The sequence below is a fragment of the Brassica napus genome, chromosome C5 (assembly GCF_020379485.1).
Source record: "Brassica napus cultivar Da-Ae chromosome C5, Da-Ae, whole genome shotgun sequence".
In the NCBI taxonomy this organism is placed as follows: Eukaryota; Viridiplantae; Streptophyta; class Magnoliopsida; order Brassicales; family Brassicaceae; genus Brassica; species Brassica napus.
Window position 1 is genome coordinate 49,059,305 of NC_063448.1, and position 21,020 is coordinate 49,080,324.

General features: G+C 33.5%; 2 protein-coding genes and 1 pseudogene across 15 annotated transcripts; 1 reads left to right on the plus strand and 2 right to left on the minus strand.

Moving 5' to 3' along the window:
• The first annotated feature begins 219 nt into the window (after positions 1-219).
• Positions 220-9,444, plus strand: LOC106381857 (serine/threonine-protein kinase 25). Of its 14 annotated transcripts, none has more exons than XR_002656094.2 (7): positions 220-1,044; positions 7,061-7,160; positions 7,259-7,359; positions 7,465-7,619; positions 7,733-7,821; positions 7,915-7,983; positions 8,197-8,747. XR_002656094.2 is itself a non-coding variant. In XM_048756958.1 (4 exons), exons 2-4 carry the CDS (start codon positions 7,741-7,743, stop codon positions 8,314-8,316), a joined length of 270 nt encoding a protein of 89 aa, XP_048612915.1. In that variant the 5' UTR covers positions 7,367-7,619; positions 7,708-7,740; the 3' UTR covers positions 8,317-8,747. The 14 variants fall into 14 exon arrangements, 1 of the variants encoding a protein (XP_048612915.1); XR_007323508.1 differs by lacking the exon at positions 220-1,044 and adding an exon at positions 6,195-6,479 and having other exon boundaries at positions 7,708-7,821; positions 7,910-7,983; XR_007323511.1 differs by lacking the exon at positions 220-1,044 and adding an exon at positions 6,201-6,479 and having other exon boundaries at positions 7,456-7,619.
• Positions 9,445-14,045: 4,601 nt separating this feature from the next.
• Positions 14,046-16,535, minus strand: LOC106379693 (annotated as a pseudogene).
• Positions 16,536-18,355: 1,820 nt separating this feature from the next.
• LOC106381858 (cytochrome P450 72A13) lies at positions 18,356-20,913 on the minus strand. Its single transcript, XM_013821798.3, has 5 exons — positions 20,549-20,913; positions 20,259-20,476; positions 19,916-20,163; positions 19,303-19,666; positions 18,356-19,068 (listed from the first exon to the last, which is right to left on the minus strand). Exons 1-5 carry the CDS (start codon positions 20,826-20,828, stop codon positions 18,631-18,633), a joined length of 1,548 nt encoding a protein of 515 aa, XP_013677252.1. The 5' UTR covers positions 20,829-20,913; the 3' UTR covers positions 18,356-18,630.
• Between the last annotated feature and the right edge of the window lie 107 nt (positions 20,914-21,020).

The window sequence follows — 21,020 nt, forward strand, 5'->3', positions numbered from 1 at the left end:
CCTATTTGTGTGAAAAGCTATAGATAGCTATGATGCACCGGGACGGATACGGGGACGGAAGCGGAGACGGAAAACAGGAAAATTTAAAAATTATGGGTACGGGTATGGCAAATATATACTAGTAAAAAATATAAAATATTTCTAAAAAATAAATTTATATAGTGAATCTAACATAATTAGATATAATTTACTATAATATGTCTATTTTGCTAACTAAAATTAGAAGCAAGATAACAGTGACAGTTAAAAAACAATTGCACAAGCATTATGTCCCGTGAAAACTAGTCTTACTCATAGCTATATTCTCTAACCGTCCCCAAGCCGTACCAGTGTTGTCCCCGTGAAGTACCCGTCCCTGAAACGTTTCCGGTACCGGTACGGCATCTAAATAGAAGTCCCCGTGCTACATAGATAGATAGAGCCATAAACGGTACTGGCCATTATTGTCTTGTGGGGTGGGAAAGGCATGGACGTCAATTATTGTACGTTTCTTTCTCAATCATTCATGCGTTCATTCATTTCTACCAAAACGTTGAAATCTTTTGTTTTTTCTTTGTTTACTTTTTAATGCCACTGTATATTTCAATCTTGTAAATGAAATTATACTGATTACGACCTCTCCACTAATTCACTTATCTATTATTATAAAATAGAATTCTCTTTAAACGCGTGACATGATGAGTTTTCTTTGTTTTTTACCTGTTGGGTTCTACGTATGATTGCTCTATCCGACCAAAGACGATGCGGCTTGCCCTCTAACCCTTATTTCTCGATCGACGATTTGCAGATTGTCTGCGACCTTGACTCTCTGACGTCTTATCTTCCTCTCGCCATTTGAAACGGTCCGAGTAATGGCGTCGTGTTCTTATTGCTTCTTTGATTTGTTTTTACATTGTATCTGAGGGGCATGAGAGTTTCTGAGAGCTATAGATAGTAAGAGAGGAGAGAATGAATGGTGGTGATGAGGTTGGAGCTTCGTCGTTTTAAATTGGAGATTCTCTCGGGTTTTTGGTGAAGGAAGTGCTGGTGAAGAAGTTCAAGAAGGTATCCTCTCATCGATTCACTTTCCCGTATTTTTCTATGCATCTGTTTCTATATAAAATTGCAAGGTAACAACAGTTTTAATTTTGTGGGTCATTGTGAAGTTTTGGTCTTTGATCGAAAAGTATAATTTTTGGAAAATTATTTTTACTACTTTCTTTTATTTTAGTATTTAACTTATTGTTACTTTGATATGACAATGATAAGGAAAGTTTTGATATGTATTAAACTTAAAAATTGTACACAGAATATGATTAAACTTACTTTTTATTGATCTTGAAATGGAATACATGTTTTCGAGATTACAAGATTAAAACTTTAAAATTTGGAAAATTTCTGAGAATTTTTAGAGAGAAGGGAGAGCTTTTAGAGAGATGAGAGTTTAGAGAGTGAAATTGATCGTGTCCTCTGCTTTCATTAAGTGCATATTTATAGGCAAATGTTGCTTGAATAGAGTCTTGCAACATGTCGTCTTCTAGTGGTGCCGACACTTGATTTAACACGTGTTGAGTCTTGGGTGGTGTCGACAGTTTTGAGTGGGTTGCTGGCAGAATGCAGAAGTCTTCATGTGGGTCCCACCATTGTCGGAAGTCTTCATGTTAGGAATACTTCCCGAGTCTTCTTATACATATATACTCTGTATATTATTTTGTAGGTAAAATACAAAGACGACAGAGAACATAGAAAATAAAATACAGAAATAATGTACAGAGTCTACTAGAATATACTTGAAACAGAAAATTAAAACAGAATTTAAATATAGACAATATTTTTACGTTTTTTTTTTCACCGTAAGGATCTTCGGCTTGTGTATCGTTAACTTGTTCGTTACTTTCTTCGATATCACTGTTTTCTGCCTCAAATTGTGCTAGCATTTCGGCTAGGAATGTCTTCATTTTTTCTTTTCTTGATGATTTTTGGGAAGAGGAAGAGGTAGTTGAACTTGTTGGACTTGAAGTTGGTTCTTTATGGGTCTGTGGGTTTGGATTTTTTTGGGATATTTGGCTTGGGTTGAGGAGAGGTGTGGATTTGGATATGGTTTGGATCGCTATTTTGGTATGGTTTACAATTTGGAAATATTTTTGGATATCGGCAAGGGAACATCTGTCGATGTTATACTTCTCCCACCACTTGACTCTGAATTCCCGAAGGAGAGAATAAGGCATGTCTTCAAGAGCGATAGCTAGGGTAAAATGCTATGAGCATATCCATGGGATGCCAATGTCAATGTGGAACCATATTTTGTTTAGGGGTCCAACTGGCTGATCAAATACATGCTTTTTGTAGAATGAGTAGGAGGTCTTGATTACTTCTTCGGGGTAGATTGAATCTAGTGGTCCGAACCAGTACCACCATTCGTTGAACCATCCCGGTATCGTCTTCGTGCAGTTTTGATCAAAACTGAAGAACCAAGAGTGGTCATAGGGTCTGAGTAAAAAGACTCGGAAAAAGACATTTTTATAATCGGTATAGGTGTAACCATTGATATGATAGCATGGGGTTGAAAAAGCTTTTGTTGTTTGGTGATGGATAAAACCAAGGTCTTGTGTAGAACAAATTTGTAGGAATTTGCAGGTTGAATAGTTGATAAGGTTTGGGTTTGTCTTGTCTTTATAATGGGTGATTTCTACGGATTTAGAATCTACTAGAATATACTCATAAAAGGATTGGTTTTTGGTTATGTTGTCTGTTGGCCAAGGACTGTCTTCGTAGAAGACTCGATTGATGAAGGACTTAAGTTGAGTTAGGTTTATTAGTTTGGTGAATGGGGTGGTCATTAGGTGTTGCTTTTGAGGTTTGGTATAGTAAACCGGTTTAGTGTTTGGGGTAGTGTTTGAGGTAGTGTTTGGGGTTGCTGTTGATGATTGTGTTTTCGCCTTTGATGTCGTCTCAGCGACTGCTTTTGAATAGGATAGAGGAGGATATTCAGCTAATGTTGAGAAAGGGTTTGGAGTTAAAGTTCTTCCTTGGAGATGTGGCTGGTTTTTGATATAATCCGATGCTGTCATCGGTTTTTTCATTTTCTGGTCACTCATCTTGAATATCTTGTTGTTGTTGATTTTTTTTTGATTTTCCCTGTAAATATTCTCTTGCTAGAAAGTCGGGTAAAATTTTTTTTCTCCTTTAATATATTGAATTTCAAAATCGAAAACTGATAATATTGCTTGCCATCTAGCAAATATTTGTTTTGATACTAGATTTTTGACATTTTTTTGCAATATTTCTTTTGCTGATTTGCAATCTACTCGCAATAGAAATTTTTTATTGACTAAGTCGTCTTGGAATTTCGAGATACAGTTAACAATCGAAAGAACTTCCTTTTTAACTGTTGAATAATGTTTTTGTGGCCCTAGCCAGATTCCCGAATGAAATCGAATAATAGATTCTTCTTTTGAGTTTGGTAATTTTTGCTTAAGAATTCCTCCGTAACCTATTCCTGAAGCATCAGTTTCAACTATCATGTCAGCTTCAGGATTTGGTATAGATAGACATGAGAGTGTTTTTTACCTTTTGCTTAACTTGTTTAACTAAAAGAGTATGTTGATTATTCCATGGTTTTGGATTCTTTTGTAACCGTTGAAATAAGGGTTGAATTGTTTTTCTAAGGTTGGGTAAGAAGTCTGAAACATAGTTTAGACATCCTAAAAATCTTTGTAACTGAGTTTTCTCTTTTAATTCATCAGGAAATTTATCTGCAAATTCAATTGATCTTGAAATAGGTGTGATTGTTCCTTGATATATATTATGCCCTAAGAATCTTATTTTTGTTTGGAATAAAGAAATTTTCTTAGCTGATATAACCAAACCATGTTTTTTGACTATATTGGGGAATGCATTTAAGTGACTGATATGTTGATCTATTGAAGTTGAATATACTAATATGCCGTCTATATAGACAATTGTAAATTTTGAATAATTATTGAACATATCATTCATTATATGTTGAAATTCAGAGGGTGCGTTTTTAAGGCTAAAAGGCATTACATTCCACTCATAATGTCCAAATGGTACGGTGAAAGCTGTTTTATATTTATCTTTTTTGGCAATTTGAATTTGCCAAAACCCATTTTTCATGTCGAATTTTGAATAAATTTTTGCGTTATAAAGTTGTTTTAATAAATCTCTTTTGTTAGGTATTGGATATTGTATCCATTGTAATACATCATTTAATGGTTTATAATTTATTAGACAAGATAAACCTAACTCAACTTAAGTCCTTCATCAATCGATGTCTGAATTTGTTTAGCTGTAATCACAGAGCCATAAACGGTACTGGCCATTGTCTTGTGGGGTGGGAAAGGCATGGACGTCAATTATTGTACGTTTCTTTCTCAATCATTCATGCGTTCATTCATTTCCACCAAAATGTTGAAATTTTTTGTTTTTTCTTTGTTTACTTTTTAATGCCACTGTATATTCCAATCTTGTAAATGAAATTATACTGATTACGATCTCTCCACTAACTCACTTATCTATTCCTAATGCCTCCACGTCAGCCACCAGCTAGATAAATCGATGCCTCTCATCGCGACACGTGTCACATACTGATGAAACTCAGCGTTTCATTTAAACACGTGACATGATGGGCTTTCTTTGTTATTTGCCTGTTGGGCTCTACGTATGATTGCTCTATCCGACCAAAGACGATGCAACTTGCCCTCTAACCCTTATTTCTCGATCGACGATTTGCAGATCGTCTGCGACCTTGACTCTCTGACGTCTTATCTTCCTCTCGCCATCTGAAACGGTCCGAGTAATGGCGTCGTGTTCTTATTGCTTCTTTGATTTGTTTTTACATTGTATCTGAGGGGCATGAGAGTTTCTGAGAGCTGTAGATAGTGAGAGAGGAGAGAATTGATGTAGGAGTTTTCAAGGCTCCCAAGACAAATGTTGTAGTATAAAAGATTGTCGAACCAGTTCTGAGAGATATCAAAGCACCGAGAATGCAAGTAATCACTTAATCTAAGTGAAACCAATGATTTAGATGAGTTTTAAGCTATGACTAAAACTAAAAAGCAATAACAGAATGATACTTTCTTGACTAAGAGAAAAGAGAGCTCATGGGCATAGGGATTAGACCTTGGGTGATCAAGTTTTGAATTAAGGATGACAAATGATCAATCAAACTATCGACCTTAAGCCTAGACACAATTCTAAGCAAGCTCTATGTCTAGATGAATGCTCATTTGCTAACATATCTCAAACATCAAATGTCTTTGGTTGAATAATATGAAAGCAATCATTACTAACAAGTCTATTAGCTATTTTAGCACCTTTAACAACAAATGTCTTTGGCAAAGTATACTAAAAGCCTAGGAGAGTTATCTCAGGCATTTCATCAAACAACTTTTGGGTGGAAAATGTCTATTGATCAACTTTTGAGTGGCCAACTCAGAAGATGCATTATGAATACTCTACTAGCAAGGAACAAGAATGATCTACACTAAAACATCCTAGAACTAACCTAATCACCCTTAATCTCCATAACCCATGAATTCAAAAGGTGATTACTCACTAATCTCCATGATTCCTCTTAAACCCATATTGGATTTCAGATTAATCATGTAGAGAAATAGATAAGAAATCAACAAGAACACAAGAACATAACAATCAAAATCCAAGAGATAAACTTCTCAAGAGAGTTCTTGTGTATTTCTCAAATAGATCAAAAGATAATCTCCTGCTGGCTACAAAAGATGTTTAAAACATAGGTTTTAGAAATGTAAAACGTGCTAGGTTTTAGAAATGTAAAACGTGCATAATGAAATGACCAAAAGGCCCTTAAGTAAATAGAAGTCGACCCAACAATAGACGCGGAGCGACCTCGGCATGTCGCTCCGGCCTCCGGGAGCGACCTCAGTGGGTCGCTCTGAGAGGTCGCTCCGGGCTTCGCTTCGTGTCGTCTCGCCATAGAGACGCGAGCGACCTCGGGGCGTCGCTCTGGGCAAGTCGCTCTGGGCTTCCAACGGGATGAATATGGCGAGCGACTTCACGGGGTCGCTCCAGCTAGGTCGCTCTGTGAGGTGCTTTGGAGCGACCTCATGACGTCGCTGCAGAACCTCGCTCCCCTACTCTGCTCGTCCAATGATCACATATTTCACCTCCTTTGAGCTCCAAATGCATCTAAATGTCCCCAAGAACTCCATGTGGCACTCCAACACCTGATAAAGACTCATGTATGCAAAATATAACCTAAACATGGCTAAATCCTAGTCTATATGATCAAAATGCACATGGATGAATGGATAAGATAATAGAAATATGCAAGATATCAAGAATGAATGGTGGTGATGAGGTCGGAGCTTCGTTGTTTTAAATTGGAGATTCTCTCGGGTTTTTGGTGAAGGAAGTGCTGGGAAGAAGTTCAAGAATGTATCCTCTCATCGATTCACTTTCCCGTATTTTTCTATGCATCTGTTTCTACATAAAATTGCAAGGTAACAACAGTTTTAATTTTGTGGGTCATTGTGAAGTTTTGGTCTTTGATCGAAATTTGTAAGTTTCACTGATATTTAGTGGTTTCTTTTTGTATTTTTTATTTTATGTCAGTGGTTTCTGTTTGCAAATTTATGCTCTGTGATTACAGCTAAACAAATTTTGCTTTTAAAGCCAATGATGTACGTGGAGGCAATAGGTTTGCTTCATGCCTTTCTGCTTTGTCATATCATAAATGTTTATATCTTTTGAGGCTTCGGTGTTTTTTCAACGTGTCCGAAAGAGGCATGGTGGTTGTGGTATCTTAATGTTTGTAACTGTATGTTGTAAAGGCACCAACTCAATCAAACTTTGGTCAACGCTTAAATTTCGTTTAGGAAACGGTCTCGGAATTTCGTATCATCCACTACGTAAATAGCGTACTCACAATACTCTTTTTTTTGAAACAATCACAATACTCTTTTGATGATATATTTTAGTATTTATAGATAATCGGTGCTATGGTGAGCTGAATGTATTGGCAATGAAACATGGGCAAGTTTTAACCTTTCCTGGAAATTTTAACCAGTTTGTCTTTTAGCAGGTCCAGAAGAAGCACAAATATGATGATTTGAAACCCAATAGACCATAAAAGAAGGATGAGGAAGATAGAGGGAAATCAAAGAAATCACTTTTTATAAAAGGTAAAAACGCTTCTTTTGTTTGTTTCACAATCTAAAGGTTCAGGCTGTTGCAGCGTTTACCATTAAATATTCCCTACTTATCATCACACTGTATGCAGTCTATAGTGCATGGATTTATGTCATATGATGTTGCTCGGATATTGAATCGTCCTCACCACAGCTCAGTTGTGGCTTATCTCAGCCGAGAATATAGGAAAAGGTAATGCTTTTTATTATTTCATTGAAGTGAATGTCTCTTTACCTTATTAGTTGTTGGATACTCATAAGCAAGAAAAACTTATATTGAGTTTGTAAGCTTTGTTAGACGATGCTAGTCCATCCCGAAAAGTACGGATAGTGAGATAGTAGTTGAAGCTTTTAAGAACTGCAGAACCCATATGACGTAATGATTGTGGTTCATCATTTGTATTGGTGCATCGAGATCCTCCATCTCTGATCTCACTAGCTGTTTTCTATTGGGTAAGTCTTGCTATATGTTTGGTCTTTTTTTCATTTAGAAGAATAGATGAGATTGAGAGTTGATTCTTTTGATGATTGCACTTAAAAGGACTTATGGTCGCTTGGAATAACAGTTATCAAGATGGCAAAAGGAGAACCTCCCCTAGCTGACCTTCATCCTATGAGAGTGCTTTTTATCATTCCTCGAGAAAATCCTCCTCAGGTTGCACATGTTAAAATTCAATCAAAACTATCACCGCAATTTCTTGATTGTGAAATCGCCTACAACGTTTAACGGTCTTTGTTTTCAGTGCAGTTAGACGAGCACTTTTCCCGTCCAGTGAAGGAGTTTGTTTCATTATCCTTTACAAAAGTCCCTGCTGAGGTACTTGCAACGCAATCCTACAATCTATGATTTTTTTATTTATTTCCCAGCAGTGACATTCTAAGATCTCTTATACAAGTCTTACACTTTCAGAGACCGAGTGCCAAAGAACTTATTAAACACAGATTTATTAAGAACCCATATCGACATAAAACACAACCAGAGTTCTGAGAGAGTTGCTTCATATTTTGTGCAATGTTCTTCATGACTCAGGAGGATGATAAAGCTGAGGCTCCGGAGGATGAGATGGTTGTGAAAGGGCATGATGTAGAGAAGAAACATAATTGGAACCAGAGTTTGAAAAACAGAAGGAGAGGAAGCAGAAAGCTTTGAAGGAGAAAGAGATGGATAATGCTGCATACAATTATTTCGAAACTTCTAGTAAGCCTTACTCCAAAAAGGCATTAGGGAGAAACAGAAACAGGAAGAGGTGAAGCGTTTAAATAAGGGGGCTGCTGAGACAGAGAGGAATCACATAGAAGAATAAGAAGAATAGACCCAGGAGAGAACATAGCCTCAAGCTTCATAGAGAGAGAGTCTGCTAGACTGAGAATGAGACAAGAAAAGGCACTTATCTTGACGGATCTGAGAAAGGACCTGATGCTATACATGTTAGTTCTCTTTTCTTTGACACCCATTACTTATACTTAGCTTATTAAAGGTCAAACTATTACTTTCTATGCAAAGCAGTCAATCTAATTGTTTATGCTCTGTTGGGATTCAGAACTTTGTGATAGTATACAAAATTAATTTTTATCAAGTCTTATAAATCTCTTTATAAATTTAGGAGTCAACAGAAGTTGTTTGATTCTTTGTCAATGCTAGAAGAGGCAACCTTCATCTCTCTCTCTCTCTCTCTCTCTCTCTCTCTCTCTCTCTCTCTCTCTCTCGATGTGTATATTTCTCAGTACATTGTCTAACAAATACACTTATCTGTTTTGTTGGAACATTTGATTTGTTGTGGACCTTGTGGGAAATGGTAACATCAAATATGTGTTATTTAAAATCTACATAAATACATTGCCAAAGCCGCAAACTTCTTTTGATGTGTCTCTTGCTGTTTGTTCTAGAAGGAACATATTATGAAGAAAAAAGGGATCTTATGAGTGTGCTCATGCTTGATGAAAAGATTTTTCCTCAAGTTATGAACAACTCATGTGTATTTTGCAAGGGTTCTGACAGAATCAAGATATCTGGAAACGAAAACCCAACTGCATGTCATTATGATCCGCTGCAACAAGCACATCCATTGGAGACAATTACTGCACATGTTGAGCCTGCTTGCGGTGGGAGGACTGTTGAGGAGCCACTGGTTCTAGCATTTGAGTGCTTGCTCAAAAAGGCTCGCAAGACTTAACCTACCAAGTTAGAAAGATTTAAATACTATTCTATACTTGCAATCCTTGATTTCATATATTATGTGTGCAAATGAATCAAACAATAAAATCTTGCTTCACTTTATTCCACCACCGTTTTCTAAATTTGGTTATTTTACTAACCAAAAAACCTAAGTTTCTTACCCAATGAAAACTGCTGCAACCTCCTACAGTCAGCTCAGTCTGCTACCAGAAAGGATATGTTATTTCTTCAAAAAATTGCAAAAAAGTTAACTACGAGAAATAATGATATGAAAATATATTTATACAAATCACAAAAAGAATAAATTAGATAATAATATATACAAAACTGCGTCTCTTTCGAAGCCATTCCACAGTCATAAACTTTCTACACAGTTTGATTACCAAATGAACGCTTTAATGTCATTCATTGAAAGAAAACTGACGTTATTCTGAAACCTAATAAACACTCAATCTGGTTAACTGAACAAATACCACAGCTCTGAGCCTACTTCGAATTATATGTACACGTTCCCAGCAACCATATCCAACGCTGGCAAAGCACAAAGTCTCTCCTTTCTCAAGAGATGGTTAAGCAAATAGCTACTGGAAAAGGCTAACTCCTCGCCCTCCCATTTTCTCAACTACTAATACACAAATGAGAAAGACAGTCTCTGAAAAACTCCATGTCTCGGTCATGCTTGCCAATAATACGACAAGGTGCACTGCGCAATACATTTATTCATCATTTGTATGAAAAAATCATTAACCACTGATGTGTGTCTACTAACAATTCTTACACTTACAGAAAATGAGGAAAGGCGATCAGAAACGGTACAATAAAGGGTACATGTATTACAAATGCGATGTTCAGTGTGGTAGAACCAAAATTTTCATTCAGTTATTAGAACAAATAATGTTTCCCATAACACAACTTTGGGGAATAATCAAGGCAAGTTCAGAAACAATTATTTACTGCAAAAACACATTAAAAACTCCATCAAGGCGAGTACTTCTTAGAAAAATGATTGTATATCGACTGTAAAAATAGTTTACAACCGACCCTTTCTGACATTCATATTTTCATTGCTAAACTGCATGCATACAAAGTGTTGTCTAGCCATCACCCATGGTTCCACTTAAAACACACCATATCATTATATCTAGCTTCTTTGAACAATCTTCTTCTTCTTTGAACAATCTTCTTGCTGTCTCTGAACAATCTAGCTTCTTTACTTTGTTTGACAATTTTCACTTTGTACATGCTCAGTATCCCTTATATGTTTTTAGTGGTTGCTCCATAATATTATGTATATAATCGTAAACAATGAAGTTTCATCATATATAACTTGAAATATTAGGATTATCCTTTATCATTTACTAAGATTTATTTCTCTGTAATTTTTAATACTTTTGATTGATCACCGATTTTTTTTGATTTGAGAAATATCCACTTTAAATTGGTCATCAATTTAAAAAAAATGCTCACCAATCTTATTTTTCTCTTAATTCTGCAAAGTTTCGATCAAAACCATCTTACTTAACTATTTTATGCGCAACAATATAGCTTAAAATTATTTTCTTGTTCAGACCAAGATTGCAAAACTGTAAATGTAGTTAGATCGATAAATCTATTTTATCACTAAACAAAAAAAAACGATTTATATTTCTGTTTGTTTTTAAAGATTGGAGAAGATAATTCAATTATTCCAAAGCTAATTAAAATAAAATAAAAATCAGTTGTAAATTAAATTAATTTTTACATTAAAATTTGAATGAACAAGATAAAAGACTATTTTGATCATATCTAAAGTTTAATTAAATTTTATTCGTGTAGCTAGCTTACTTTCTTGAATATAATTTTAAGTTATGGAAATTCAATAATATTAGTACAAATAAATTTTAGTTCGTTCATAATGAATAAAATAAAAGAAAAATTGTATTTACCTACCATAATATATTTGGGTAACCAGTTCATTGTAGATTTAAAGTATATTTAAATACTTATGAAACCAAAATTTAATTTAAAATTATAGAAAACAACATAATCTCCATTAGTATACTTGAATATAACTCAATTTTTTGTAAAAGCAAACAAAATGAAGATAATTTGATGCTCTCACATCATATCAATACCAACACTCTTTAATATAGAAACAACTATTTTTTATTTTTACAACTGAAACAACTATTATAAACAAGCAACATATATCTTAATACATATAATCCCTCTTCACCTAAAAATCATTATCACACATCTCTTGCAAATAAAAAACCTAAAACACAAACCACAAAAATTATACAAAAAATAATAACTTAAATAACAAGTAAAATATATCCCGCTCGTAGGGCGGACCGACCATAGTTTATTATAAGTGTTTGATAATGTATAAATAGAAAATATATGAATCATAAACAAATAAAAGAGTGGGTGGAGTGATAATGTTTTTCTTTCAATAAAAAAAATGCAAAAATGGAAAAAGTGAAATAATGCATAAAATTAACTATGTTAAAGTAAAGTTAAAATGTATTTTAACTTTCATTTTTTGCCTTTCCATTAGGTTTTGAATGTAAATGAATTTATAATCTATATCGATCGCCCAATATAATAAATTAAATTTACTAAGTTTTCCAACAGAAAAAAATCACTGGATTTTATGTGATATAAATTTGAATCTAAAATAGATACAAACATACATACATATATATATATGTATATAATATGTATTTATAATAGTACTAGGTGGATGCCCGCGATTTCACAGATTTGAATGTTTTGTAACTATTTATTTATTATAATTTTTTTAAGAATGATTGGTTTTTAAAAAGAATAAATATGACTATTTTAAATACTTTTTGAGATTTTGTATTGATAATTATACTAAAATTAGTTATATAATATTCATGATTCAGTTTTAATAAAATTACTTAAGTTTTGAAGGTATATAATACTAAAACTTTTGAAATATTTTATATAGTTTAGAAATACTTGATTCCTAAAAGTTATTTTATGAAGCATTATATATATTATATAAATCACATATTTAATTACCATAAATTAGTTTGTGCAATATATTTCGGTCGTTTGGATAATGATAAAACTGGTTCTAAAACTGATTTTCTTACTCATAAAATAAAAAAATTTTAAAATCATTAACAAATCAAATTATAATATCATTTCTCAAATTCTGTATATGATCGACACCCAATTAAAAAAATTAATTAAATGACTTCTCATTTAATATAAAATGAAATTTCAAAATAGATTTTATAAATTAATTTATAAGCTTGTATAAATGACTTAAAACCTTTTATCATAATTTAAAACATATGATAAGCTAATATAAATAATTTTATAAATGTATTTATCATTTTTATAAATGATTTATAAAGCTTGTATGAATTTTATTAGACATTAATAGTTATTATAATACATTATATACAAATATATGCCTTTAAATAAGAATATAAAATCATTATATCAATTTTAATAAAAAAAATTTGTTTCTTATTTTATGTAGTTTACAAATATAAAAAAAAGTTGATCAAACATTATTATTATTTCTATAGTTTTAACAAATAGTTACCATAAATAATTATTTTTAATATTATGTAGATTTTTACCAAGTGATATTAACTGTTTATAGCCTTATTTTTTTCTTTTAAATCTAATTAAAATAAAAATAAATAAAAATTAAAAATTATCGACCAATCAATTTGTAACAATTTTTTAAGATTTCATAAATGATCGACACATAAACAAAAATCTCTTAAATGACTTCTCAACTAATATATAGTAGGATAATAGAATGAGATTTTTAAAAAGATTTTATAAATTAATTTATAAGCTCTTATAGATGACTTACAAACTCTTATGATAATTTAAAATATACAATAAGACAAGATAAATAATTTAATAAATGTTTTTATATATATTTTATAAAGCATGTAATATGAACTTTAGAAGATGTTAATAGTTATTATGATAATTTATATAAAATATAATGCTTTTAAATAAGAATACAAAATCATTATATTGATTTATATAAACGGTTTGTCGTTTATTATTTTATGTATTTTATAAATATAAAAAATTGATATATATTAAATATTATCGACCAATCAATTTATGACAATTTTTTTGGGATTTCATATATGATCGACACATAAGAAAAAGTCTCTTAAGTCACTTCTCAATTAATATATAGTAGGATAGTAGGATGAGATTTTAAATTAAATTTTATAAATTAATTTATAAGCCCTCATAGATGACATACAAACTCTTATAATAATTTAAAATATACAATAAGTGGAGATAAATAATTTTATAATTTTTTTATAAATGATTTATTAAAGCATATAATATGAACTTTAGAAGATGTTAATAGTTATTATGATCATTTATACAAAAAATAATGCTTTTAAATAAGAATATAAAATCATTATATTGATTTATATAAACTGTTTGTCGTTTATTATTTTATGTATTTTATAAATATAAAAAATGATCAATTTATTCCGCTTTCTATAATTTAAACAATTAGTTACCATAAATCACTATTTGTAATATTGTGTAAATTATTTGGCATGAGATATTAATTGGTTAGAGACTTACCTTTCTTTTTAGATCTAAATAAAATAAATAAAAATTAAAAATCATCGACCAATCAAATTATAACAATTTTGTAAGAGTTTACCTATGATCGATATGTAAGCAAAAGTCACTAAAGTGAATTCTCAATTAATATATCAGAATTTTAAAAGTGTACACTATCCCAATCATAAATAGTTTAAACTTTGAAGTACATTAAAATGATGGATTGTTTATCAAAGAAGATTTCTAGAAACACGGCTTTATGAATGTGACTTTGATTCATTTCTTCTACGCAATCTTGTTTCCCTTGTTATAAAAGAATTCGTTTGATATCATCACAAGTTCATAGCTTATTTAGTATAAGATGAGCACCAAAATGTGGATGAATTGTTATAACTGTGTAAGGCGCATGCACATAAGAGGGCGATAACTCGAAGAAGAATCTCCTTAGAATCAAAGCCAACGCAATTTTTGCCTCCAAAAGAGCAAAGTTCTGACCGATGCAAATCCTCGGCCCCCATCCAAAAGGCAAGAAACAGACATGGTTCTTTGTTGCCTTTGAGATCCCATCTTTGAACCTCTCTGGCTTGAACTCCGCTGCATCATCACCCCAAAGTTTAGTGTCACGATGGATTAGCAGAACAGGCATATTGACTTGAACTCCTGCTGGTAATGTCAAATCGCCTAGTTTGATCTCTTTGTGGATCGCTCGGTTCATCTGGATGAGTGGAGGATATAGCCTAAGAACCTCATAAATAATCATCGTCATCTGTTAGACACATTCAACAAAATCATCATTAATGTTATACCACTTCTTCAACTTTTTAGTAACACTTTTTGATGTTGTTACAAGAAATAATATCAACTTGAAATAGCATTTTGCTTTGGTTTAATACTTACAACTTTGAGGTGGTTAATGCCTTCGATATCCGGTTCTCTATCACCAAAAACTTGAATCACTTCCTCCCGTGCCCGAGCCTGCCAATCTTGGTGCTGGCTTAATAAAACCATTGTCCAAGCCAAAAGTACTGAAGTGGTCTCTTGTCCTGCGAAGTAAAACAACTTACACTCTTCCAAAATTTCTTCGGTGGTAAGTCCATTTCCTGTAGCTTCTAAATTTGATTCAAGAAGTAGACCCAACAAGTCGTCACTTGGTGCTTCTCCAGCGTCTCTCGCCTTTTCTCTATTGCTAATGATCCCTTTTAGTATAATTTGGATTTCTCTAACTATTGCCTTTATCCTTCTATTATTCCTTGTTGGAAAATGCCTACGCAAAAATAAAAAAATCACAATTCTACATTGACAAATCTTGAGTAAAATAGTGTATGCCATGAACCATCATCACCCTCATTGTCTATTGATTTTGAATTAAAAACTCGTTAATATATACATAGTCTAACTATATCCAAAAGTGACATTTCCAAGATGAATCTAGTATGTTAGAAATTTCATGATGAAAATAAATAATTACTAATCAAGGGTAATAGAAAGCGACCAGTCATGCTAGTATTGGACCAAGACAAGTCAAAGTCAAGTTTATTACCGATATCCAGGGATGTAATTCTTCCCTTGAGCTTGCATGATAAGATTTGCGAGTTCCCCTTGTAGTATAAATATCCTTTGTCCTTCTTTGTAGCTGCTACCAAAAGCTGTACGAGAGATCACATCCCCAGTCAAATTCACAATCCATGGCCAAACGTCAACCTCGCAGGAGGTCCCTTTCTCCGGAACTAGCTTCTCCCACTGGAACACAACCTCGCTACAACTTTGTTGGAACGTAGGGACCATATTCTATACACAAAGATCATAATCAAGGCAACATGATCATCTCATCAGCCAAAAAAAAATTTAATGTTAGCTCTGAAAATATTATAAAAGATAATCTGAAACCTTAATCTTCTCAAAATGGAAGGCTGGGTTGATGATCTTCCGGTGCTTAGCCCACTTATGTCCATCAGCATTAGCGAGTCCATCAGCTATCAACACAACTAAAGGAAACGTGTGCGTCTTTGGGAAATCATGAACTTTGTTATACACTTCTTTGATCAGTTGTGGATTCATTATTGTGATGGATGGTACGGGTCCTAACCATGTGAAAAAAGTTTTTCCTGTTGCAGCCACGTAAATATATTATTACTTATTAAAAAAAATTAATTCAAATTATATTAGCCAAAACAAGATACATATATATACCGTAAGTGGTGAGCATGTGAAAGGAGTAAGGCATGACAATTGAAATGAGATCATCCGTTGGTTTCATAGGTTTCGATCTTGCTTCCTTCAACATGCTAAAATTCCTTCTCATATCTCCGACAAGAGGCGTGTAACGAGTTCCGGCAAGACCTTGACTTCTCAGAAAACTCTCAAGCATCTTAGGTTTAACCCAAACCCACTCCACAGTTGTCCATATCCACCACAATACAGCAACTATAGCCAACGATGAAATTAGTATCTCCATTTTCTTAGTTGTCTTTAAAGTTTGAGAATCTTGATGAAGAAATGCATGTGGTGGTGATATGTCTTTAATACTTGTAGAATTTGTGTTCCGGTCAATAAAATTATATTCTTGTAACCGTTGAACTTTTGCCTTTACTCAGGAGCCTCACGAGCTCTGGCCACATCTGTCTTCCATGCCTTAAGTCTTTATTCTTTGGAAACAATTAATTACGATGCCATAATTGCTAGTATAATGTTGATTTGTTACTTGAAACACGCAATCAGATAATGTTGACTTAATATATGAATTTTTGTTTGAAATAGTAAGAAATATACTTCACGCAAATTTATGTATTTTCCTAATAAATTTCAGGAAATACATTGAAAATTAACAGAAAATATTGACTAATAACAATATTACATAATATATATATATATATATATATATATATATATATATATATATATTAATGTTGGTTAATTATGTTATTACAATTTATAAAAAACATTATATAGAAATGATTCTATAACAATATTTCAATATAATTTATGAGAATTAACGCCTGAATACATCACTATGAACTCTTTTATATAATTCATGTCTAACGGTATTCTTTCACTATGTGAAAATCTGCATTTTATTTTAATTTGTATAATTCTTTTTTTTTTGGATTCAAAACTCAAACCTCATAATAGAAGTAATAACGAAGACTCAGTAAAACCAATATACCAAAGAGAATTTCACAAATACGTACTCCCTCCGTTTTTTAATATAAGTCGTTTTAGAGAAATTTTTATGTTCCAAATTATATGACGTTTTCGGTTTTCTATGTAAAATTTATTAAACACTTAATGTTATATCCAATGATAATATACCTTCTATTTTATTATTGGTTGATTTGTGGTTAGGTAAATAATTAATGATGTTTTTTTTTAGAAAATATAAAAAATTAATGATTTCTTAATCTACGTGCACGATTATAAAATGACTTATATTAAAAAAACGGAGAGGGTACTTATTACGCAACTAAATTTTTGTTTCATATAAATCTCACGAAATATATTAAAAAGGAAATATTAGTCAACTAATTTTTTTCGTTCGAATAGTTCATGAACGTTCTGTTCTGAACATGCACTTGGATAATCGATAGATAAAGTGAATGTGTGACATTTAAAACTAATTTAAAATATCTCTCTGAAACAATTTAAAATATCTCTTTAAAATATCTCTCTGAAACACACCTGGGGCACAATTTGCATGGTGAGCTTTGCTCAGGAGTATTATTTTTTTTTCTTTTTTTTTTTTTGAAGAAAGGCTTTATTTTTTTCTTCTTGTAAATTAATTTCGATGTTTTTTTTTTGTTCAAAATTAATTTCGATAAGTTTTTGGGACGACAATGTCACTGTTCGTGACCAGCTTGATTGGCTTCTTATTGGTGACAAGAGTGAAAATAAGTAAATATGTCATGTGTTTTTTCTATTCAGAAGGTGGTCACTTATCCACAAGTCTTTGTCCGTTTACTCGGATTTTCAATCAAGTACGGTGAGATTGATGAAGTATGTGTTCCTATCTTGTCACACTAATTGATGTAATGGTAAAGTACGGTCTAGCATGCATCCACGTTACTGGCCCTAAAATATATTATTTCGGAAAAACCAAAAGGGAAATGCTATCAATCACACTTTGATAGTGCTCGAGAGGCATCTTATAACGAAGAAAGGCTCTTCAAAACCCTATCTTCAGCTTCTGTCATACTCTCTTGTAAGTTTCTGCTTCTGGATGCATCGCATTATGATATCTTGGTTTACTTTCTATTACTAATGAAGGAGTTTGGAGTCAAAAAAAAAAACATGATCACATCATCACATGCGCTAGATCAAATCGATATTTGTGACGCCACAAGAACATCCGCATATTTAACCCGAAATGCATTATAACTGTTGTACGTGGAAATCTAGAAAAGCATGATCCCTTGTCCTCCTTGTCCACGTATAAGTACATGCATTAACAAAGTTACATGCATAATGCATCATTTGATGCGCACTCATTTTTAAAGGGTCCCTGCAGGTACATAATAAAGCTACATTTTCTTTCTTATTTTTGGTTAAAGAATATATTACATGCATAGATGCCACAGATACTATTCTTTGTGGACGAATAATTCATGAGAATTTACCAGTAGATTCTCGTGAATTTCTCCGTGTTATTATTTGGGTTTTATATGATGCTGGCTCTTGAATCTTGATAAAAAAGAAAACAGAGGATCTTGGAAACCTAGTTTACTGATCTTGGAGCGTGTGGAAGATCAACGGAGCACCAAACTGAGGATGAAGTGTAAGAACCGTGTGAGGTGCGTGAGTATACGTCGGAGACAGCTCGAAGGAGAATCTCCGCAGTATCAAGACAAGAGCCATCTTAGCTTCCATTAGAGCGAAGTTCTGACCAGGACAGAATCTTGGTCCCCATCCAAACGGTAGAAACGAAACTTGGTTCTTAGTGGCCTTTGAAATCCCATCAGCGAATCTCTCCGGTTTAAACTCATTAACGTCTTCTCCCCATAGCTCAGGATCACGATGAACCATAAGAGTAGGAATCACCACTTGTGCACCACCTGGAAGTGTCACCTCCTCATCTAGCTTTGTTTCTTTCTCTATGGTTCGACCAAGTAGAATCCCTGGTGGGTATAACCTCAACACCTCGTTCAAGATCATGCTCATCTGTTTAATAAAAACGGAGGAAACGTTAGTCTAAGTTTTAATTTGGACACAAAGTAGAGGAAAAGCACATAGGATCTAAGCACCCTAGGCAAAGCTAGAAGTCACAAAATAAAAGGCCGACTGAGACGAACCGACTGAGACGAAACTATATTAAATATTGTGGTTTTGGATTTGGAAGACTACGGGCTTTCCAAAACCTTTTGGTATTAAAAAAAAAAAGGTTTGTGTTTTTACTATTTTGAGTCGAGAGAGTGCATCAAAATTTGGTTTGTTGCTCTTCCCAAGGACTTGTAATATCTCTTGTCTAGCTTGATCTTGCCACTTCTTGTGAAGGCTCAGCATAATCATAGTCCACACAAGCAGATCAGCAGTGGTTTCTTGGCCAGCAAAGTTAAACAGCCTGCACTCTTCTATCACATCTTTGGTACTCATCCCATGATCTCCTGAGTTAGATTCCAAAAGTATTCCCAGCAGATCATTCTTTGGAGCCTCTCCTGCTTCCATAGCTCTCTGTCTTTTCTTGATGATCTCTCCCAACCTAGACTTTACTTCTCTGTCTATTTGCTTCATCCTCATGTTGTTCCTTGTCGGTAGAAACCTAAACAATGAGAAAAAACACTTAATATCTCCATGTTTCTAAGAGTGAAAGTAACATGAATATTGGGATTTTACTTAGAGATTAATGGGTTATGGATTTTAATCTTCAAAGAGTATGTAAGAATATAAACTCCCACCAGGAGTTTCAATGGGACATGACTAATATATAAAAAACTTAAGCAATCCATTTACAACCATTTGATTTTAAGTTGGAAACTCGTGAAACTTAGCAAGAAAGAAGATCGGTTACCTCATTCCAGGTATAAAAGCCATCTCAAGAGCTTTTACAAGTCGTCGGCCTTGTTCTTCTTGAAGCTCAAAGATTCTCTTACCTTCCTCATAGCTACTACCAAACGCCGTACGCGAGATTGCATCTGAGGTTACATCCTCAAGGTATGGCCAAACATCAATCTCAGCTGATGATCCTTGCTCCCTCACCAACCTCTCCCATTTGCTTATCATCTTGATGCAGCTCTCGTGGAACGCAGGTATCATAATCTACACAATCAAAGAACATAGCAAAACTCAGCACACAGTTTAAGAACAAAGGTTAGAAGTTAGAAACATGAGAAATGATGTAAGAAGAAGAAGACCTTGAGCTTTTCTAGATGAAAAGAATGGTTTATAATCTTCCTGTGCTTAGACCATTTCTCTCCACTATACAACGCAACTCCAGTCGCAAAAAGCTCAACGACTGGGTGCACTGGCGGCTTCGGAAAATCGTTAGCTCTGTTTAGAACTTCTTTGATGTGTTCTGGTTTCTTCACAATAACACTCGCTGTTGGTCCCATCCACATGTAACATGTCTCCCCTACACAAAACACCAAACCATTAAAAGAACAGACGATCTCTGTTTTGAGTTCAAATCAGACCTTTAGCTTACCATGATCCTTAACGGTTTGTAATATCATAGGCATGACACGTGGCGTGTAATCGTCGGATAGACTGATAGATCTGGACTTTGCTTGCTCCACCATACTAGCTTCCCTTACAGCGTCACCGACAAGAAAGGTGAAAGGAGTTCCAGAGAGACCTTGTCTCTTTAGATAAGCCTCATGTTTCTTTGGTCTAAACCAAGCTAGGTTCAGACCTTTCCATATCAATACTGTTACCACCACGACCGCAGTCGCAACTGCAACCTCTGATATATCTGTCTTACTCATAAACGCACTTCTTTGAGATATAGTTAGATGTGTGTGTGTGTGTGTGTTTTTACTGAAATTAAGTTACCAGATGATGATGATATGTATATATAAGATAAGTAATCGTTGATTTTGCGTGTGCGCCGAGTATATCTGAGGCAGAGGAAAATTCAAAGACTGTTCTAGATTTTCTAAGTCCAGATAATATTTTTT

What these genes read in the sequence shown, in the direction of transcription:
- LOC106381857 (XM_048756958.1), top strand. Translation starts at nt 7,741, where the DNA reads ATGGCAAAAGGAGAACCTCCCCTAGCTGACCTTCATCCTATGAGAGTG. An exon ending in CTCGAGAAAATCCTCCTCAG is followed by an intron (nt 7,822 to 7,914) that starts GTTGCACATGTT and finishes TTTTCAGTGCAG; the next exon opens with TTAGACGAGCACTTTTCCCG. An exon ending in TTACAAAAGTCCCTGCTGAG is followed by an intron (nt 7,984 to 8,196) that starts GTACTTGCAACG and finishes TTCATGACTCAG; the next exon opens with GAGGATGATAAAGCTGAGGC.
- LOC106381858 (XM_013821798.3), bottom strand. Translation starts at nt 20,828, where the DNA reads ATGAGTAAGACAGATATATCAGAGGTTGCAGTTGCGACTGCGGTCGTG. An exon ending in ACAAACCGTTAAGGATCATG is followed by an intron (nt 20,477 to 20,548) that starts GTAAGCTAAAGG and finishes TGTTTTGTGTAG; the next exon opens with GGGAGACATGTTACATGTGG. An exon ending in CACTCTCTCGACTCAAAATA is followed by an intron (nt 19,069 to 19,302) that starts GTAAAAACACAA and finishes TTTATTAAACAG; the next exon opens with ATGAGCATGATCTTGAACGA.